The following is a 23,289-nucleotide window of genomic DNA, read 5'->3' as shown; positions in this document are numbered from 1 at the left end:
AGCACCATGATGACAGGATCAAATCCACACATAATAATACTAACCTTAAATGTAAATAAGCTAAATCCCCCAATTAAAAGACACAGAATGGCAAGCTGGATGAAGAACCAAGACCCATCAGTACATTGTCTTCAAGAGACCCATCTCACATGAAAAGACACACATAGGCTCAAAATAAAGGGATGGAGGAAAATTTACCAAGCAAATGGAAAACAGAAAAAAGCAGGGGTTGCACTCCTAGTTTCTGAAAAAAACAGACTTTAAACCAACAAAGATCAAAAAAGACAAAGAGGGCATTACATAATGGCAAAGGGTTCAATTCAACAAGAAGAGCCCACTATCCTAAATATATATGCACCCAATACAGGAGCACCCAGGTTCATAAAGCAAGTTCTTATACCTTCAAAGAGACTTAGACACCCACACAATAATAGTGGGAGACTTGAACACCCCATTGACGATATTAGACAGATTATCAAGGCAGAAAATTAACAAAGATATTCAGGACCTGAACTCAGCTCTGGATCAAATAAACTTCACAGATATCTACAGAACTCTCTACCCAAAACCAACAGAGTAAAAATTCTCCTCATCACCATATGACACTTACTTTAAAATTGATCACATAATCAGAAGTAACACACTCCTCAGCAAATGCAAAAGAACTGAAATCATAACAAATAGTTTCTCAGACCATAGCACCATCAAATTAGAATGCAAGATTAAGAAATTCACTCAAAATCACACAACTACATGGAAATGGAACAACCTGCTCCTGAATGACTCTTGGGTAAATAATGAAATTAAGGCAGAAACCAAGAAGTTATTTGAAACTAATGAGAACAAAGATAAAACATATGAGAATCTCTGGGACATAGCTAAAGCAGTGTTAAGAGGACAATTAAATGCCCACATCAAAAAGCTGAAAAGATCTCAAGTTGACAACCTAACATCTCAAATAAAAGAACTAAAGAAGCAAGAGCAAACAAACCCCAAAACTAGCAGAGGGCAAGAAATACCAAGATCAGAGCTGAACTGAAGGAGATAGAGACATGAAAAACCCTTCAAAAAATCAAGGAATCCAGGAGCTGTTTTTTTGAAAAAATTAATAAAATAGATAGACCATTAGCCACACTAATAAAGAAGACAGAATATTCAAATAACACAACCAGAAATGATAAGGGGGATATCATCACTGACCCCACAGAAATACAAACAACCATCAGAGAATACTATAAACACCTCTATGCATAAAGATAAATTCCTGGACAAATACACCCTCCCAGGACTAAACCAGGGAGGAACTGAATCCCTGAATAGAAACAATAATGAGTTCTGAAATGGAGGCAATAATAAATAGTCTACCAACCAAAGAAAGCCCAGGAGGTACAAAGAAGGATTCTATCAGAGGTACAAAGAACAGCTGGTACCATTTCTACTGAAAATATTCCAAAAAATTGAAAAAGAGGGACTCCTCCCTAACTCTATGAGGCCAGCATCATCCTAATACAAAAACCTGTCACATTAAAAACAAAGAAAACTTCAGGCCAGTGTTCTGATGAACCTCGATGCAAAAATCCTCAATAAAATACTGGCAAACTGAATCCAGCAGTGCATCAAAAAACATATCCACAACAATCAAGTAGGCTTCATTCCCAGGATGCAAGGTTGGTTCAACCTACAGAAATCAATAAATGTGATTCATCACATAAACAGAACTAAAGACAAAAAACACATGATTATCTCAATAGATGCAAAAAAGGTCTTTGATAAAATTCAACATCCCTTCACGTTAAAAACTCTCAATAAACTAGGTATTGAAGGAACATACCTCAAAATAATAAGAGCCGTATATGACAAATCCACAGCCAATATCATACTGAATGGGCAAAAGCTGGAAGCACTCCTCTTGAAAACCAGCACAAGACACAGATGCCATCTCTCACAACTCCTTTTCAACACAGTATTGGAAGTTCTGGCCTGGGAAATCAGGCAAGAGAAATAAATAACGGGTATTCAAATCAGAAGAGAGAAAGTCAAACTATCCTTTTTTGCCGATGACATAATCCTATATCTAGAAAACCCCATTGTCTCAGCTCAAAAGTTTCTTAAGCTGATAAGCAAATTTGGCAAAGTCTCAGGATACAAAATCAATGTGCAAAAATAGCTAGCATTTCTATACACCAACAACAGGCAAGTAGAGAGCCAAATCATGAATAATCTCCCATTTACAATTGTCACAAAAAGAATAAAATACCTAGGAATACAGCTAATAAGGGAAGTGAAGGGCCTCTTCAAGGAGAACTACAAACACTGCTGAAAATAATCAGAGATGACACAAACAAATGGAAAAACATTCCATGCTCATGGAAAGAAAATGGCCATACTACCCAAAGCAATTTATAGATTCAATGCTGTTCCCATTAAATTACCATTGACATTCTTCACAGAATTAGAGAAAACTATTTTAAAATTTATATGGGACCCAAAAAGCTCCCAAATAGCCAAGACAATTCTAAGCAAAAATAACAAAGCTGGAGGCATCAAACTACCCAATTTCAAACTATACTACAAGGCTACAATAACCAAAACAGCATGGTACTGGTATAAGAAGACCAGTGGAGCAGAATAGACACATAGACCAATGGAACATAATAGAGTACCCAGAAATAAGACTGCACACCTACAACCATCTGATCTTTAACAAATTTGATCAAAACAAGCAATGAGGAAAGGATTCCCTATTTAATAAGTGGTGTTGGGAGAACTGGCTAACCATATGCAGAATATTGAAACTGGACCCCTTCTTTATACCATATACAAAAATGAACTCAAGATGGATTAAAGACTTAAATATAAAACCTAAAACCGGCCGGGCACGGGGGCTCATGCCAGTAATCCCAGCACTTTGGGAGGCAGACGCAGACAGATCACCTGAGGTTGGGAGTTCAAGACCAACCTGACCAACATGGAGAAACCCTGTCTCTACTAAAAATACAAAATTAGCTGGGCACGGTGGCACATGCCTGTAATCCTTGCTACTCGGGAGGCTGAGGCAGGAGAATCACTTGAACCCAAGAGGCAGAGGTTGCAGTGAGCCAAGATCGTGCCATTGCCCTCCAGCCTGGGCAACAAGAGTAAAACTCCATCTCAAAAACAAGCAAACAAACCTAAAACTATAAAAACCCTAGAAGAAAATCGAGACAATACCATTCAGGACATAGGTACAGGCAAAGATTTCATGACAAAGACACCAAAAACAATGGCAACAAAAGCAAAAATCGACAATGGGATCTAATTAAACTAAAGAGCTTCTGCACAGCAAAAGAAACTATCATCAGAGTGAACAGACAACCTACAGAATGGTAGAAAATTTTTGCAATCTATCCATTTGACAAAGGTCTAACATCCAGCATCTACAAGGCACTTAAACAAATTTACAAGAAAAGAAACAAACAATCCCATTGAAAAGGACATAAAAGACACTTCTCAAAAGAAGATATACATGCAAAACATGAAAAAAAGCTCAACATTCCTGACCATTAGAGAAAAGCAAATCAAAACCCCAGTGTGATACTATCTCAAGCCAGTCAGGACGAAGATTATTAAAAAGTCAAAAAACAACAGATGCTGACAAGGTTGTGGAGAAAAAGGAGCACTTTTGCACTTTTGGTGAGAGTGTAAATTAGTTCAACCTTTGTGGAAGACACTGTGGTGATTCCTCAAAGACCTAGAGGCAGAAATACCATCTGACTCAGCAATTCCATTACTGGGCATATACCCAAAAGAATATAAATTATTATATTATGAAGATACATGCAATCGTATGTTCATTGCAGCACTATTCACAATAGCAAAGACATGGAATCAAGCAAATGCCCATCAATGATAGATTGGATAAAGAAAATGTGGCACATATACACCATGGAATACCATGCAGCCATAAAAAGGAATGAGATCATAGTTTTTGCAGGGAGATGAATGGAATTGGAAGCCATTATCCTCAGCAAACTAATGCAGGAACAGAAAACCAAATATTGCATGTTCTCATTTATAAGTGGGAGCTGAATGATGAGAACACATGGACACATGGTCAGGAACAAAACACACTGGGGATTGTCAGAGGGTGTGAGGTGGGAGGGGGAAGAGAGCATCAGGAAGAATAGCTAATGGATGCTGGGCTTAATACCTAAGTGACGGCATTTCTGGTAGTAAGACAGGCATGAGTGCAACAGGAGAGGGCTCTTTTCCACCCACTAGGAATGTCGGGTGATGGTTTGGCAGTTATCACATTGCCTTTCTAAAAGGGATGAATTGGAAGCCAGTGCCAGGAAGGAGCCATTTCCTGATGGTCAACACCTGCCCAACTAAAGTGCTAATTGGATTCCTATGCCAGGGAGAAACAACTTCCCAGCACATGCATTAAGACAAAATGGTGGAGTATGACCTTCCGAGGGCATACCGCCAGCGTAGAGAAGAAAGTCTCAGACGGTCATGCATACAACTTCCTAACCACACTGTACGTGCTCTCCTCCCACACGTAAGGAGGGCATTGTGCATGCTGGCAGCCCACCCTAAGGGAAGAACCATGGGAAAGGGGCCAGCCTAGAAAGTCCTAGGATCAAGGTTAAACAGAGCACTTGATCTGAGTGCCCACTTGGTTCTCTTCCAAGCATAGTTTTCTTCTTTCTTTCCTGTTCTAAAGCCTTTTAAAATAAACTTCCACTCCTGCTCTGAAACTCGCCTTGGTCTCCTTTTCTGCCTTATGCCTCTCCGTCTAATCTTCTTCTGAGGAGGCAAGAATTGAGGTTGCTGCAGACCCATAGGGATTCACCTCTGGTAACTTGGATACCTTCCACCAGTAACGATGGGGTGATCTGTGCAGCAAACCACCATGGCACACATTTACCTGTGTAACAAACCTGCACAACCTGCAAATGTACCCCTGAATTTAAAATAATAGTTGTAGGAAAAAAATTTTAAGTATGATCCAAAAAAAAAAAGAAATACATGAGAAATTTTAAAATGTGACACGAAGACATGAAGTGAGCACATGTTGTTGGAAATATGGCGCCAATAGACTTGCTGGATGCAGGGTTGCCCCAAGCCTTCAATTTGTGAAAAACGCAGTATGTGTGCATTGCAACAAAGCAGAGAACAATAAAATGAGGTGTGCCTGTCCTTGATGATCTTATCAAGTTTGAGGAGTGAGCTCCCTGGCTTAGTCAGGGAACCGCACATGGAGGGTTACAAGCTATTTCAAAGGACTAGGGGATAAAAACCAAGCACAGAACACATGGTTTTTAAGAGCCTGCCTCATTCAGGAAGTTGCCAGAAGGAAGTGAGGACTTAAGGATAAGTAAATATTAATGGTGCTGGCATAAAAACAGACACATAGACCAGTGGAACAGAATAGAGAGGCCAGAAATCAATCCAAAATATATGATCTACTAATTTTCCACAAGGGCACCAAGAGGATATATGCCTCTTCAATAAATGATGCTAAGGTAATTGGATTTCTACATGCAAAGAAATAAAATTGGTACTTTATCTTACACCATACATAGAAATTAACTCAAAACATATAAAATACCTACATGTAAGACCTGAAACCGTAAAAATTTTAGGAAAAAAAATAGGAGACAAGCTCCTAGACATTGGTTTTAGAAATGATTTTTTAAATATTACACCAAAAGCTCAGGCTACTAAAGCAAACATAAATAAATAAATAAATAAATAAATAAATAAATAAATCGGACTACAGCAAACTAAAAGACTCCTGCACAACAAAGGAAACAACCAACAAAATGAAAAGGCAACCTACAGACTGGGAAAATATATTTGCAAACCACATATCTAATAAGGGGCCAATGCCCAAAATTTATAAGGAACTCTTACAACTCAATAGCAGAAAAACAAATAATCCAATTAAAAATGGGCAAAAGACTTGAACAGAATTTTCTCCAAAGAAGACATAAAAATGGCCAACAGATATATGAAAAAGTGCTCAACATCACAATCTATCAGGGAAATGCAAATTAAAACCACTGTGAGATAATGCCTCACACCTGTTAGGCTATTATCAAATAGATAAGAGACAACAAATACTGATGGGAGTGTGGAGAAAAGAAAGCTCTCCTACATTACTGGTGGGAATGTAGATTGGAACATTATAGAAAACAGCATGGAAGTCCCTAAAAACATTAAAAATAAAATTATGACATGATCCAGCAGTTCCTCTTCTGGGGATATACCCAAAAGAGATGAAATCACCGCCTTGTAAAAATATCTGCACTCCCATGTTAATTGCAGCATTATTCATCATAATCAAGAGATGGAAAGAACTTAAGCGTCCACTGGAGGATAAATGGATAAAGAAAATGTGGCGTATGTATATCAGCGGAAAATTATTCAGCCTTCCAAAAGGAGATCCTGCTATTTGCCACGCATGGATGAACCTGGAGGACACTATGCTAAGTGAAATAGGCCAGACGCAGAAAGAAAATATTGCATGATCTCACTTACATGTAGAATCTTAAAAAAAAAAAAAAAAAAAAAAAAAAAGGTCAAATATACAGAGATAGAGACTGAAACAGTTACCATGGAAAAAGGAATGTGGAGGAAAATGGGAAATGTAGATCAAAGGATACAAAGTAGCAGATATGTAGGCTGAATAAGTCTGGAGATCTAATGCAGAACATGAGGACTATAGCTAATAAAATTGTATTGTATTGGGGGGTTTTGTTAAATAAGTAGATTTTAGCTGCTGTTTTCACAAAAAAAAAAGTGAGTTTATGGATATGACGATTTGCTTCACGATAGTAACTACTGTACTATCTATACATGTCTCATAACATCATGTTGTAAACCTCAAATATACCAAATACAATTTATTTTTACTTTTAGGATAAGCAAATCGTAGAGAAGTGGTTGAACTCGTCCCCACAAAACACACATACAGACACTCCAAGGCAGACCAAAACACACAGCCTGGGCTGAGAAGGGAACGAGGTCCCTAAGGGAAGATGTTGGGACAAGAGCCACTCACTCGAATCCTGTGGTGTCCAAGCAGGACCTGAATATGCCAGGCTGGCCAGTGGGGTCCACAGAAACTGAGGGGCACAACGTCCAGTCCAGCTCCACAGTTGCCCTGCAAGAATTTGGCGTGGCTGTTGCCAGATTTACCTATTTTTCAAAAGAAATGGAAACACCGGACTCTTTTCATTCTAAAATGTTAATACTTATATTTACAAAATGTAACATTATAAGTGAAACAAAACATGTGCATGGGCCAAATTGACCTCAGGTGGACAATCTGTGACTCTGGATTAGGTCCACATGGCACAGTCACCTACAGAGAATTGTCTGTGTCAAATCGGAGTCCGGCAGCTGCCACTCAGGACACTTTTCCATGCATGTACAGATATTCTTTACTTGTGAGCTGGGAGGGCTGATGCCCTGGACATCATTAACCAAAACATTAACCAAAACAGATGAAGGGGACATTGTGATGGATTACTGCTGGGACTGTCTTCATCATGAGATGACGTCCTCATTCTTCCCTAAGGCAGGCATAGCTCAAAGTTGCTGCCTCATTTCCACAGAACTCCTAGCTGCTTGGAGGGCTGCTGCCTCCTTCACACCGTCCCCAGGAGCAGCGCTGCAGAGCTGCCCCGTGTCACTCGAAGGGCGTCAGCACCACTGTGTGGTCGGGCTTCACAGCTCCGCATAGGCTGCCGGAATAAACCAGAACCCAGAAAACGTGGTTTTCTTAAGTTGCATTGGTGACAACTGAATTGAATTGAATTGAAAATACAATTAGCTTGATATGTACACAAATTCGGTGGGAAACCATTTTGTAGATTCAAAGAATCTTTTGGGGAAGTAGGTAACCCATGCCCCAGCCTGAATTTCTAAATTCTTGCATACATTCAGAATGATGAGTACCAGGTTTTCTGAATCACAAAGCTGAATGTGTGAGGAAGAGGTCCGAGGGCACCCATTTAGACCTTGCTTCATGAGTGGGAATTGCCCTCCCTAAGAACCGCTTGAATCTCAGGGCAGAGTTGGGGGAAGAAAGTTAAGAACCATATACAAGTAAGAAGAATGAGCTTATTAAGAAAAAAAAAAGTTACTTTAAAAATTATTAAAATTAAAAATTTTAAATTATTAGTTAAAATCATTTGATTAAAATTATTAAATATTACATGTTTACAATATAAATTATGATATACCTTAATTTCTGTTTAAATTCAAATATTAAATGTGGTTATATGTATCATTTTCATAGTTATTAAAATATTGTTTAACTCTTTAAAATGAATAATTAACAAAGGAAAAAACTTTATAAATATCAAAAAAACAGATTTATTCTATAATAATATAGATCATTGTATAGATGTGTTTAAGAGGAGGGGGAACAAAAGAACTCGGGGTGAAATGGGAAAGAAAGACAAGGAGTTCTGGGGGACAAAGGTAAAACTGTCTACAGTTAAAGACTCCAGTCCTTCAAGCTGTTGAAGCTGCCAACCAGATGGAATTCTCAGCGAGCCATTAAGCCTCTCTTAGTCCCAGCTTCCTCTTCTACAAAAACAGGAATTACATAGCTGACCCTATCTATCTACCAAATATGCTGTCAAAAGGCTTAATAGGATTTTTGTGAAAGCATTGGAAAATTATAAAGTACTGTAAGACCGTACAGTATTTACGATAATATAACTTTAATAATATACATGGGGAAAAAACACAGAAGAGGACAAAAGTAGGTTGAGGAGGCCAAAGAGTGGGGTGGGCGGCTCTCCTGGTTCTGCCTGCTGTGATGTGGCCATCAGAACAAATTTTCTCCAGCTCTCTCTTGCCTTTACAATTCAAGTTGTCTCAGTAGTCTTTCGAATGGTCCTGATCAGCTTTATTTCTGACTTTATAGTTTACGTTTTACTTTTATTTTTCTGAGTCTCACTCTGTCGCCCAGGCTGCAGTACAGTAGTGAGATCACAGCTCACTGCAGCCTCCACCTGATGGGCTTAAGTGATCCTCCCACCTCAGCCTCCCAACTAGCTGAGACTACAGGCGCACCCCACCACGCTTGGCTAATTTATTAATTTTTTTGTAGAAATGAGTTCTTACTATGTTTTCCAGTCTGTTTTTAAAATCAAGCTCAAGTGATCCGCCCACCTCAGCCTTCCAAAGTGCTGGTATTACAGGTGTGCACGACTGCACCTGGTCCAACGTTGACATTTTAAATAATGCCTGTTCTGACATGGAGTGTTGAAAAGTGTTAACTGTATGAAGAAATTTAGGCATTTACATTGACCTGAACTTTGAATTTCTGTGACATTGAAGATTCCTTATCCATTACTTTTTATCAGAGATTGTTTTCCTCCCATTGTAAGTGTCTAAGAGTTAGATTCAGGATCAGCATTTGCTTAGTTACTCTACATCATTGCTTGTATAGCTTAAATGTATGTATGGCAGTTCTAAGGAAGAACAGTGTGTAGGTAAAAGCAGCCTGAAACTATGAACTTCAGGATAGACATAGCCTCCTCGACCCACAGTTACTCTGGTACAATGACACTGTCAAACTCTAATTTCATCTTATCGCTTCTTATGGTTCTCCAGTAACTTAAAGGAATCCAAACTCTTTGTGGCAAACCAACCTCTCGATGGTCTTGCTCCAACCCACTTTTCCATCTCGTTCTGCAGTCAGCCTAGGATGATACAGGATGACACTGTGTAGCAGCCTAGAAAGCAACAGTTTAGATAGTATATGGAGAATGGGCATGACAGGGAGGTCTTTAGAGAAATATAAACAATAATAAAATGATAGACTATCTGATATTCTTCAGCATTTAAAAAAATCCATGATAGATAAATAATCCAAAACAGAAAAAACATTAAGTCTCAGTATATACAAAGGTAAACCTTGATAATTTCAGGAAAACAAAACATTTTTGCAAGAATGAAAACATGATAATAGTGGATTACTTAGGTTTTGCAATGAATGTTATTACAGGAACATCCTAATGTCAATACCTGTATCTTTATTGATTTGGCTAAAAGTGGGATATAACTACTGAGGGGATGGCAAGAAAGAAGAAGGGTAGGGAATAGAGAAATACTAAATCTCCATCCAGCATAACAGAAAATCAATAGGTAATGTTCCAGTTAACAAAAATAGTTCTGTAAATATACTATTTAGAAATCTAGAAATAAATATCATCTCCTTCATTATACCAATTATAAAGGTCTATTTTCATATCCTAGATACTCAATTTGAAAATGTCTTGCTTTTCCAGGAAGCTTTACACAGCCAATAGCCAACTTCTCAAGGCACCCTATACACTTAGGTTAAGGTTCTTTGTTCCAGAAAATGGATCTGAGTGCCTATTTTGAGTCTTCTCTTGATAATTTTGAATTCTTTGGACCAACCTCTTGTAAAATATAAACGGTCTTTTTTCTACCATATCATTATAGAGTTGACAAATCACTCTGGGACCACTTGTTCATGGTGTCACTTTCTGGTTGGTTGTTCATTGGGCTTGCATGATTAGTGTTGACTTGTCTGTTCCATGAGGATCCTTTCAGTGAAATTCGGCAATATAATCTTGAAAACCACTTCTGTGGTCACATAGAAACAGCAACGCCTTGGAAACTCACCAGAGAACAAATGAATGAGGAACATGGTCACCCCCTGCCCTGCGATGTTGTGGAGCTCTTTCCTTGGGGTTGACAGTGACATGAGGCAAATGACCTAATGATAGTGTCAGTGGTGACCCGTACATAGAACACAGTCATGATTCATTTATTTTTAATATAAAGATGAAATAGGCACAGAAGTTCTCTATTTTCATCCTTCATTCTAGTGAATTGCCTTTCATACCCCATTCTGGATTGCAAGGTGTGTCTTTAAAGGGCCAATCTCCATGCTCTGCTTCTCAGCATTTTCCAAAACGTCCCTGAGTCAGAAGGGAGGGAGCATGAGCCACTGAGGTCTCTATAGGAAAAAAAGAGCTTTGGCCAGAGTGGAGCAAGGGAGTCGTTTCCCTGAGTTATTTTATGCAGTTTGTTTTCTATTTGAGAATGTTGTACCTATGCATGCATTAATCAAACACATTTGCATCAAACTCAAAGTGGTAATTCAGGCAGAAGCCTGCTTGCTGTTCTAGTGTCTCATTTTTGAAGCACACATCTGTAGGATAAAGGAATAAGGTTGATCTGAAATTAGCACTAAGGAAAGCCAGCTATTGACCAAAGTCATTCAAATGTTCCCTAGGAAACATTTTTTATTTGAGTCACAGTGGGAGTTTATTTGCTAAATAAATATATATCTGCAGCCATAAATGCTGTGATTTTAAAGTATGAAGTAGGAACTCAGAAATGCTCGCTGCTAGTTCACGGGCGTTCTACTCCATGCATATTGTTTGCATTAGTCTTCTTTTTTTTATATGACAAAGAAAATTAAATAGCAGCAAATTGTTTGTAACCAGAAATGGTTGTCCCCTACCTCACCTTTTTTCTCCCCCACCCCTGGTGCTGATCCTCAAGGGAGATGGTTTTCAATTATTTGACTGTTTCATTTCATGTTTATTTCTAGATTTCTAAGTAGTATGCTAATGTGAGGGTTTTTTTAAGCTTGGACATTACCTATTGGTTTTCTGTTGTGCTGGATGGTGATCTAGCACTCCTGTATTCCCTACCCCTGTTTCCTCTCTGCCATCCTCCCAACAGTTATATCCCACTGTTAGCTAAATCAGTAAAGGTATCAACATTACTGTGTTTGTGTAAATAACATTCATTGCAAAGCCTAAGTAATCCACTGTTATTATATTTTTCTTCTTGCAAAATGTTAAGTTTTCTTGGATTTAACAATTGCCTTATTTTCTGTCAGTATAGTTGTCTCTAAATTGAAGGCTTCGTTTCCCCTATTATATTGTTCATACATCACTCAACTTTTAATTGCTTAAGTGTATCCAATATGGTCTATCTACTTTTTATTATTTTTAATTTGTCCTGGAGACCTCCCTCCCAGCATCCTCCATCCTCCACCTATGATCAGGTCTGGTTGCTTTCTAAGCCTGCCATGCAGGGTCTATCCTGGATCTTTTTTACCTTCTGGTGTTGGAGTCTCTGCTTCCTGGCTCTTACATTTTCTTTGCCCCCAGCCTATTCTCCCGTTTTTCTGGCACCTTCTTCAGGAGCTTCCTGTGGTAGTCAGCCTCCCATGGTCCCCAAAGATCCTTAATCCTGGATGTCTGTGCCTCACTCAGATCCCTCCCATACTGAGTCAGGGCTGCCCTGGATGGTGCATTGTATACAGGGAAGGTGATGATGCATAACTGCAAAGGTGAGGCCATGAGGGGAACCGCAGCACTTGCCTGCTTCTTCCAATAACTTGCTTACTCTGTGGAAGTGGAACAATATTTGACGGCTAAGGGAGTACAAAGGTTCATATGTCCCCATGTGTCAATCTATTGGGGAAACGCAAAGACACCCACCAGGGAATTTTTAATTTCCGTTTTACACTGAGTTAATACCCTTAGACTGGATGAACATTGAACACGTGAATGTACCCTAATTTTATATGTATTTATTCATTTCTTGGTGAGTCTAAGGACATAGGAAGTCATTGTACTGCCCTCGGGCACCATTCGGGCCTGCTAAGCCCTTGTGATCACAATGTAGGAAGCCCAGCCAATGGTGTGCTTCTATTTGCATCTTTGTGAGGGATCAGCTTCAGCCACTAATGCCATTAAAACCAAGCACACAAACAAACCCTTGATCACAGAATCACAAAGTGTAAATCAAGATTTTCAGAAACAATGCCTCCATATATAATTAGAGCCCTGTCAAGAAAAATGGCATTTTTATTTGGTAATACATCAAGGGCTTTTGTATCATTAATAAAGTAAAACAATTTATTTTCATTATTGTTTATTTTGTCTTCATCTCATACTTTTAAATCTTGTTTGTTTCATAATAGGTATTAATATAGTAATACATGTAAACAAAATTTGTAAATAAATAAATGCACCTATATCTGTGGTAGGTATTCAAAGCTTTGTAATGCATGTAAGGTCAAAAAAGTTTGGGGAGCACTGAGATTATAAGCTACCATTTTTTCAGGGGTTTTTTTGTTTGTTTTTTAGACAGGCTCTCGCTCTGTTGCCGATGCTAAAATGCAGTGGTGCAATCATAGCTCACTGCAGCCTCAAACTCCCAAACTCAAGCGACCCTCCTGCCACAGCTTCTCAAGTAGCTGGGACTACAGAGGCACAAACCACTACACCCAGCTAATTATCTTTTTTTCTTTTTAGTAGAGATGAGGACTGCATTACTGAGATGAGGTCTCACCATGTTGCCCAGGCTGGTCTCAAACTCCTGAGCTCAACTGATCCTCCTGCCTCAGCCTTCCAAAGTGCTGGGATTACAATTGTAAAGCACCACGCCCAGCCACTTTTCAGTGTTTGCATAGGAAATCCTTGGACTAGGGATTGCTCTATCTAGGATGGCCTAGAAGGAGCCACACTGTAGCCTTAATGGTCCTCCTCATTGGTCTTAGTATCAAATGTGAACTTTATACACTTTATCTCCTTTAGTTCCCTGAGGTAATAATTAGCCGTGTTTTAGAGATGAGGAAATTGAGAGTCTCTAGGTTTAGTAACTGGGGCTATATTTAACTATAAGTCAACCCAGGTCATACTGACTCCAAAGCACATATTAATATTACCCTGCCATGAGATTCCATAAAAGTAGGCCTTCTTACAACTCAATTTTTCTTTCCATACATATTCTGCTTTACTATCCCTAAGACATATAGTTTTTTGACACTTGAAAATCTCAGAAGTCAGGCTGCATCTTATAACTGAGGGGGTCTCAGCCCTGCTCCTGCCCAAGTGGCAGTCCTAATGCAGGAGTAGCAGTCTGTACATATGACTTGTGCACACTTTCTGACATTCTGGGAGTGTGAACGGTCTACTGTACCTGCACACAGTTTCAGACCACAAGCAGTTTAAGGACATGGGAATCCTACGTGTTGAGAAACATGATCTTTTTTCTATGTTTAACACTGTTGCTTCCTTTAACCATCCCTAATGGGGTTTTCCTAACACACCATGCCCAGTTTATTTCATGTCTTTGTTCCATTTCTTTCATCTGTCTAGAATATTCTTTCCTCATTCTCTTCCCGGTTTGTTCTCCTGCAAGACTCAGAGTTCAAGAGTCAGATTCAAGAGTTACCTTCGCACTGGGCACAGTGGCTCATGAGCTTGAATCCAGGAGTTTGAGACCACCCTGGGCAATATAATGAGACCTTGTCTTTACAAACTTTTTTTTTCTTTTTTTTTTTGAGACAGGGTCTCACTCTGTCACCCAGGTTGGAGTGCAGTGGTGCAATCATGGCTCACTGTGGCTTCAACCCCGCTGCGCTCAAGCAATCCTCCTATCTCAGCCTCTAAAGTAGCTGGGATCACAGGTGCATGTCACCACACTCGGCTAATTTTTTAAATTTTTAGTAGAGACAAGGTCTCATAATGTTGCCCAGGCTGCTCTCAAACTCCTAGACTCAAGCAATCTGCCCACCTCAGCTTCCCAAAGTGCTGGGGTTACAGGTGTGAGACATCACGCCTGGCCCCCCAAAAATTAAAAATTAGCTGAGTGTGGTGCTGTGAGCCTGTAGTCCCACTTACTGGGGAGGCTGATGTGGGAGGATTTCTTGAGCCCTCAAGGCAGAGGCTACAGTGAGTTGAGATTGTGCCACTGCACTACAGCTTGAGCAACAGAGTGAGACTTTGTCTCAAACAAAACAAAACAAAACAAAACAGTCACCTTCTCAGTAAAGCAGTCACACAGCACTTAACTAACACATGTTTCTCCCCTCTTAGTGTCCACTATCACACTTTCAGCTCTTAGAGAGGGGGCCTCAGCCATCGCTATGCCCCTGAACATATAGAACCTGCATGAGTACCGCTGTGGACCCTCATAAACGCTTCGTCCTACACATCCCAATCCCTCTCTCATTTGTGCCCCACCCACTGGTTGAGTTTGCATGTCATGGACAGAGCCCCCTTCTTCCTGATGGCCTTGCGGTGTGCCCTGCAGTGTGCCACTGCCCTGTCCTGTCTGGGATCTGTCTGTGATGGACTGGTGTGCTTCTGTTTCTTCATGGGCCCCTTCTATGTCTCCCCTGACTTCTCTCCTGCTTAGGGCTCTCCTAGAGAGCGGCCATCTTGGTGGGAATAAACTGCGCACAGGTCAGACACGAGCCACAAGGGACCTGCCAATATCAACAGGTGTTCTGTGAAACGGACGCCTGGCCGTGGGTCACACATTTAAACATTAGGCTCTCTGCCAGGATAAAGAGGTACCCCATGAAAGACTCACTGTAAACATCCATGATGAAGTTCCCTGGAGCGCCTCAAGGGCAGGGCTAAAGTTTGTGGCCACTCTCCTGAGAGAGACCACAAGACCAAATTAGAGTAAAACACAGCACTTACTGGCCAGGGTGTCAACGGTGAAGGGGGCAAACGCACCGCTAAAGAATAGCCTAAGGCTGAGAGTCCCGAAGGAAGAAGCACACTTCAAAGGGGGGCCGATTTGTGTCCACCAGAATACATGTACTAAAGTCCTACTGAGAAGGTAACCTTATTTGGAAGTGAAGCCATTACGGATATAATTAATTAAGTTAGGACAAGGTCATGTGGGAACAGGGTGTGCCCCTAATCCAGTATGACTCGTGTCCCTTATGGAAGAAGGAAATGTGGACACAGACATGCACACAGGGAGAAGAACACCATGTGCAGATGAAGGCAATGATCGGGATGTTTCTACAAGCCAAGCAATGCCAAACATTGCCAGCAAAGCCCCAGAAGCAGGCGCGGAGTCTCTCTCCCAGCCCTCTGAAGGAACTAACGCTGCCCATACCTCCTCCATAGTTATGCGGCCTCCAGAACGGGAAGATAATACATTTTTGTTGTTTAAGCCGCCCAGTCCGTGGTACTTTGTTACACCAGCCCCGCGAAACAACTGCAGAAGCCTCCTTCCTCAAAACTGCTAGTCAGGCCTCACTGGGAAGGTGTAGCTGTTGCCCGATGGATGACAGATTCGTTTCCTGAACTGGCCCAGGTCAGAATTGGTCCAAGTTACAGGGCTGAGCTGGCAGGAAACAGCCACTGACTCTCTCAGGCTGGCAGAGGAAGCCTCCAAAAGCCTCCTGCAGGTACCCGTGGGCTGTGGCTGGTGGGCAGGAAAGGGCGACGTGGAACTCACTAAGAACTGTAGGGTGCCACTGAGGCTTGGTTGGGGGAGTACCGGTGGATGCCCACCTCCCATGTCACTGGTAGCTGTGCAGGAGGAGCAGTGAGAAATGAAAGGAAGCGTGCTGGGTGCTAGGAAGAGAAGCCCCTTCCTCTTGCATTGGTTCCCGCAGTGCCCTGTATGCACACGCAAAGGAGACACTCACAGTGCTCGACTTCAGGGCGGAGTAAGCGACAAACAGTCCATTTAGAGCAGAGGGGTAACAAATTTGTAGCCAGCTCACCCCTTCTTCCCTTCAATGTATTTAAAGAATATAAAATAGAATGTACGATTTTGAGAAGGATTTGTTTCCACCAAGGAAGTGGTCAAACAAGGGCTGGGGGGCCACATGGCAAAACTGTTCTCTGCGGGGTTTCTTCAGATTTTTGGGGGGCCCATGAGCTTCTTTGAGTCTCTGGTGAAGCCTGTGTATCTTTTCTCAAAATAATGTTTTTAATATGCGTAATCTAAAATACATAGAATTAACAAAGAAACCAACGACATCAAAACAAAGTAATATAAATATTAAAAAAACAAAAACAAATTTGTGGCCAGGTGCTGTGGCTCACACCGGTAATCTCAGCAATTTGGGAAGCCACGGCAGGAGGATCACTTGAGGCCAGGAGTTTAAGACCATCCTTAACACCATCGCAAGACCCCGTCTCTACAAAAATTTTTTTAAAATTAGCCAGGCATGGTGTACACACGTGTAGTCCTAGCCGCTTGGGAGGCTGAGATGGGAGGATCACTTCAGCCCAGGAGTCTGAGGCTGCAGTGAGCTATGATTATGCCACTGTACTCCAGCCTGGGTGACAGAGTGAGACCCTGTCTCAAAAAAACAAAACAAAACAAAACAAACAAAAAGCAAAACCAAATTTGTGATATAGTTTGATGATTAATTCTATGTGTGAATTTTATGGCATCATGGAGAGCCCAGAGAGCTGGCTAAACATGATTTCTGGGTATATCTGTCAGGGTGTTTCCAGATGAGGTTAGAATTGAATGGTAGCCTCAGTAAAGCATTGTGGATGGGCATCAGCCAATCTGTTGAGGGACTGAATATAACGAAAAGTTGGAGGAAAGGGGAATTTGCTTGCTGTGCCTGACTGTTGAGCACAGACACCCGACTTCACCCCTCAGTGAAAACTTAACACCATTGGTCCTCTGGATCTCAGAACTGTACCACCAGGCTCCCCAGGTCTCAAGCTTGATGATGGCAGATGGTGGGACTTCTTGACTTCTATGATTGTGATAGATAATACCTTATTTTATTTATACACAGACACAGATCCACACACACAAATACACACGCACATATATATGTGTACAAGATAAAATTCCTAAGAAGGAAAGTAGCTTAAAGTTTAGACAGGGTTTCATTTTAATATTAAAGCATTTTGCGTGTTTTTTTTTTTTTTTTAAGTGGAGTCCTTATTTAATGGGAGGAATGGGCCCTCCTGCCTCACTGCTTCCACAGCCCCGGGATAGACTTCGCAGCCTATGGAATCATCACACCACACTGTCATTACCGCCTACGTCGATAGTCCCTTCCCTAGAATGAGCTCCCAGGGAGCAAGAATTGGCATGCTGCGTCATTTCTACCCCACCAACCAGGGCAGCGCCACTTCCGTGCCGGGGCTCCACAGGTATTTGTTGGATGAAGAGGACACAACAAGAAAGTATGCCAGCACCTTTTTTTTTTTTTCCTTTTTTCATGAGGCTACCCCAAGGGAGAGTGGACTTGAGCAAAAAAGGAATGTGCAACCTGGGGACTTTAGGTCTGTGCTCCAGCCTGTGCCTGCCAGCCTTGGCCACTCTGCCCTAACTGCCAGTTCTGCCTTCTGGGACGTTGCTTTACATAAGCAGGATAGGGCAGGAATATATATATTACACATATATATACACACACATACATATACATATATGTAATTATGTAATAGTTATGTATTATATAATATATAAATATGTATTATTATATGTTATATCATATGTTATGTATTATATTATTATATCATATAATATAATTATAATATATAATTATATATGATGTAATAGATAAAGCAATTACTATATAATTAATTAATATATAATATTATATTTACATTGTATATCTTATAGATGCACATATGCATATAAAATATAAAATAGAACTATATTATAGGTAATATAAAATATAACTATATTATAGATATATAGGTAATATAAAATATAACTATATCATAGGTAATATAATTATTTATAACTTAAAAGTTTTATATACATATAAAATATGTGTATATATATGCATGTATGTATATATTATATATACAATGTGTGTATATGTGCATATATTATATATGTATATGTGCATATATGTATATACACATCTGTATATATAATATGCGTATATACATATATGTATATTATATCTACATACACATATATTATACATACATATATCATATATCATATACATAATACAATATATAATATACATGCATATATAATATACATATGTTATACATGCATATAATATACCAAACATATATTATATATACAGATGTATATATAATATAATATATACAGATGTATATATTATATATGTATATTATATACATATGTATGCATATATACATCTGTATATATTATTTGTGTATATTATATACATACATTATATACACATCTATATGTATATGTATATTATACAAACATGTATCATATGTGTATTACATATACATATGTATATATTATATATGCATACATATGTATATGTTATATATGTATGCATATATACACAGATTGTATATATAATATATGCATATATATGCAATATGCATATATATCCACACATATTGTTCTGCCTCCTCTGGAGAGCTCTGACTAATACACAAGTGCTTCTTTATTACTGCACTGAAAACCAAGAGCTAGCAGTGGATTCAATAGCTACATCTCTTCTAAGTAGTGATGAGTACAAATAACATCACGGACTATTTGTAGCCACTCTGAAGTGATATGAAAATATCTGTGTTTTGGACACTTCCACTTCTGGTTTATTTATTTATTTATTTTTGAGACAGAGTCTCACTCTGTTGCTCAGGTTGGAGTGCCATGGCGTGATCTCAGCTCACTGCAGACTCTGCCTCCTGGGTTCAAACAATCCTCCCGCCTCAGCCTCCCAAGTAGCTGGGTAGCTGGGATTACAGGCGTGAACCATCACACTCAGTTATTTTTTTGTATTTGAGTACAGAGGGGGTTTTGCCATGTTGGCCAGGCTGGTCTTGAACTCCTAGCCTCAAGCCATCTGCCTGCCTCGGCCTCCCATAGTGCTGAGATGACAGGTGTGAGCCACCATGCCCAGTCCATTTTCGGTTCTTTATTCCAGAAGTTGCTGGCTGAGGTAGCGTGTGAGTGAGTGTGCTCTCTGTGGGAGTCCACCATGGCATACCATGGCCAGGGCCAGAAAGTGCAGAAGGTTGTGGTGCAGCCCATCAACCTCATCTTCAGATACTTACAAAATAGACCCCGGATTCAGGTGTGGGTCTACGAGCAAGTGAATATGTGGACAGGAAACTTTATCATTGGTTTTGATGAGTGTAAGAACCTTGTATTAGATGATGCAGAAGAGATTCATTCTAAAACAAAGTCAAGAAAACAACTTTGTTTGTGGGTCGGATTATGCTAAAAGGAGATACTATTACTCTGCTACAAAGTGTCTCCAACTAGAAGTGATCAATGAAGTGAGAAACTGTTGAGAAGGATACACTTTGTTTTTTAGATGTCCTTTGTCCAATATGAACATTTACTTGCATTGTTTTGATTACCCTTATGTCATTACAAGATGACAATAAATGCTGTAAGATTGTTTGAATTAAAGAAAGAAAGAAAGGAAAGAAAGAAAGAGAGAGAGAGAAAGAAAGAGAGGGGGAGGGAGGGAGAAAGAAAGAAAAGAAGAAATAAAGAAAGAGAGAGAAAGAAAGAAAGAGAGAGAGAAAGAAAGAGAGGGGGAGGGAGGGAGAAAGAAAGAGAAAAAAAGAAGAAAGAAAGAAAGAGAGGGGGAGGGAGGGAGGGAGGAAGAAAAAGAAAAAGGAAGAAAGAAGGAAAGAAAGAAAGAGAGGGGGAGGGAGGGAGGGAGAAAGAAAGAGAAAAAAAGAAAGAAAGAAAGAAAGAGAGGGGGAGAGAGAAAGAAAGAAAGAAAGAAAGAGGGGGTGGGAGGGAGAAAGAAAGAGAAAAAGAAAGAAAGAAAGAAAGAAAGAAAGAAAGAAAGAAAGAAAGAAAGAAAGAAAGAAAGAAAGAAAGAGAAAGAAAGAAAGGAAGGAAGGAAGGAAAGAAGGAAGAAAGAGAAGGAAAGAAAGGAGGAAAGAAAGAAGGAAAGAAAGAAAAGAAAGAAATAAGAAAGAAAGAAAAAGAAAGAAAGAATAAAAAGAAAGAAAGAAAGAAAGAAGGGAAGAAAGGAGGAAAGAAAGAAAGAAAATATCTGTGGTTTGTATGGGTGATTCACAGATAGTGCTAATACTGGCAATTGTTGCTTACATTCAGAATTGAAGAAAATGCTAAATTGCAGTCAGAAGTTAGTGGGAAGGGAAAAAAAATGATAAAATTCTTCTATTCACATTTGTGGACCCCTGAGTTAAGAATCCCTGTGCAAGAGGCAGTTCCAGCTCTAGCACTGAAGTCGATCAAGATTTCACCACATATCAGGCAGGTATTTTTGAGGTTCGCACCAGGGAAACTAATTACCTAAACACAAGTGTCAGCCATTTCTATGTCCTTTATATGCATCAAATATTGTTCTGGAAGCTTTAGGGGCCTCTCTGGATGACCCACTGAAAGGCCTCCTCTACTTCTCTTGTCTCTCCCCTGCCATAATTGCTGCCTCCTGCATGATGAAGCAAACAAAACACAAATGCATGTGGTCTGAAATGTGAGGAAGAGGAAAGTTCCTGGCGCCACAATGCTTGCTCACATGAAAACACAATCATGTACTTCATAATTCTTGGTGGGAGGGTCGTGTGGTTCTGCCCACGCCTTCGCCAAGTGAGTCAGTCAAAGAGGAAATGCTGTGTATTTGCATGGGTGGTGCTGGGCAGGAAAACTGACCCACTGACCACCGGTGAGGATAAAGACATGACTGACTTCCTTCACTGTGTTGCACAGCTTGCAAAGCAATGTCCCAGAAGGCAGAACTAGAAGTTAGGGCAGAGTGGCCAAGGCTGGCAGGCACAGGCTGGAGCACAGACCTGAAGTCCCCAGGCTACACATTCCTTTTTTGCTCAATTCCATTCTCCCTTGGGGTAGCCTCATGAAAAAAGGAAAAAAAAAAAAAAGTGCTGGCATACTTTCTTGTTGTGTCCTCTTCATCCAACAAATACCTGTGGAGCCCTGGCATGGCAGAGGCGCTGCCCTGGTTGGTGGGGTAGAAATGATGCAGCATGCCAATTCTTGCTCCCTGGGAGCTCAGTCCAGGGAGGAGAACATCGACGTGGGCACTAATGACAGTGTGGTGTGATGACTCCATAAGCTGCGAAGTCTATCCCGGGGCTGTGGAAGCAGGGAGGCAGGAGAGCCCATTCCTCCCGTTAAATAAGGACTCAACTTTTTAAAAAATGACATGCAAAATGCTTTAATATTAAAATGAAACCCTGTCTAAACTTTGAGTTATTTTCCTTTTTAGGAATTTTATCTTGTACAGAAACATAACCAACAAATATTTAGCCAGGGGGAAAGAAAGGAGACACACAGAATGACTTGTCATCACCCTGGAGAAAGCACTCATTTCCACCACCTCTCACTTCCAAGACACCTTTTTGTCCAGCCCCACTCCCTGCCAAAGTCAATAAAAACACCAAGAAGTCAAAAAAATAAGGATAAAACAGTCTGTAAAATTCCATAAAGCAACTAAATTTGAAGACAAATTCTGGTTGCCATCCCTTTGAGAGGAGTGAGTGAGTTAGGATCTGGCGATGAATGAAGGAAATCGTGACAGGTCAGACTGAGACAGCACTCAGCACAGCCCCTGCCCGCATGGTTTAGCAAGTGCTAGAAGCAGGGCTGAGGCCAGTGCGGCTTAGCATTCTGCTCCCTGGGGAAATCAGGCTAAGAGAGATCGCAGGGCTCAGCGTCTGGGTGAAATGTGGAGATCTTTCCACTAATGTTGTTGGAGGGACAGCCTCTTATGTGTCTTCTCGAAGACCACCCATTGTTTTTCTGGGTGGAAAAACAGGAGAGGGAAGCTTGAGTTGATAACCTGGACACTAGCGCAAGTGGCCACCTGCATGGCAACCAAGTAATTAACACATTTCTGAGGGCAGCTTTGGGAAAGTAATGGGTGCCAGCAATGCCACCTCTCCTTTCTCTGCCAAATATGAGAGTAAATTAATTGTCCAATTTGTACATTTTTGGAAAGTGTTATGATAGAAACCAGTCCATCCATTCTCCACCATTGGGCATATATTTGGCCTCACCTGGCTGTGCCTGAAGAAAAAATTTGACTTCTTGGTTTGTGAAAATCATTCTTTACATACCTTTTGAAAAGATTCCCACAAGGAACACTATGCATTTTCTCCAATTTTGGAGGGGAAAAATATCTGCAAGGAAAATCTGAGTATTTGTAACATCCTCCATGATCCGACCAGCATGAACCCCTCATCAAACGTTCTTTTGTGGGCAACTCCCTTAAACCTCAAAGTCAGCAGGGGAGGAACCCTAGGGAGGGAGAATGGGAGGTCCCCGATGGCTCGGGCAACCACAGTCTCCATCTGTCTTAACGGTGCGGAGAATTACTACCACGGGCCTCCGCAAAGCCCAATTCCATACATTTGGAGCTGGGACTAACTAGGAAGTGTCTAGGTGCCAAAGTAAATGAGCTTCCTCCCTGGGGTGGTGCCAAGGCCCTGAATTTAGACCACAGCTGAAAGGGCCCTTGGAAAACTTGTGGAAAGCTCCCCTAGGAAGATGGAAGAAACACACACACAGTCTGTGTCCAGCACTGAAACTGCGCTGCAAGTCACTTCAGGGTATTGC

At 40.5% G+C, this 23,289-nt stretch overlaps 1 protein-coding gene and 1 long non-coding RNA gene across 5 annotated transcripts in view; one reads left to right on the top strand and one right to left on the bottom strand.

The window, feature by feature from the left end:
- The window catches only part of LOC123573013 (uncharacterized), a 41,060-nt gene that overhangs the window by 6,377 nt on the left and 11,394 nt on the right, over positions 1-23,289 (bottom strand). The gene's annotated exons all lie outside the window — the stretch shown is intronic.
- Positions 19,678-20,377, top strand: LOC107129463 (small nuclear ribonucleoprotein E-like). The gene has a single exon (XM_065543068.2). It carries the CDS (start codon positions 19,706-19,708, stop codon positions 19,949-19,951), a length of 246 nt encoding a protein of 81 aa, XP_065399140.1. The 5' UTR covers positions 19,678-19,705; the 3' UTR covers positions 19,952-20,377.

This window comes from Macaca fascicularis, chromosome 4 (assembly GCF_037993035.2).
Source record: "Macaca fascicularis isolate 582-1 chromosome 4, T2T-MFA8v1.1".
Classification (NCBI taxonomy): domain Eukaryota; kingdom Metazoa; phylum Chordata; class Mammalia; order Primates; family Cercopithecidae; genus Macaca; species Macaca fascicularis.
Note: the sequence above shows the minus strand (reverse complement) of the source record. Positions and strands in the feature narration are given on the sequence as shown.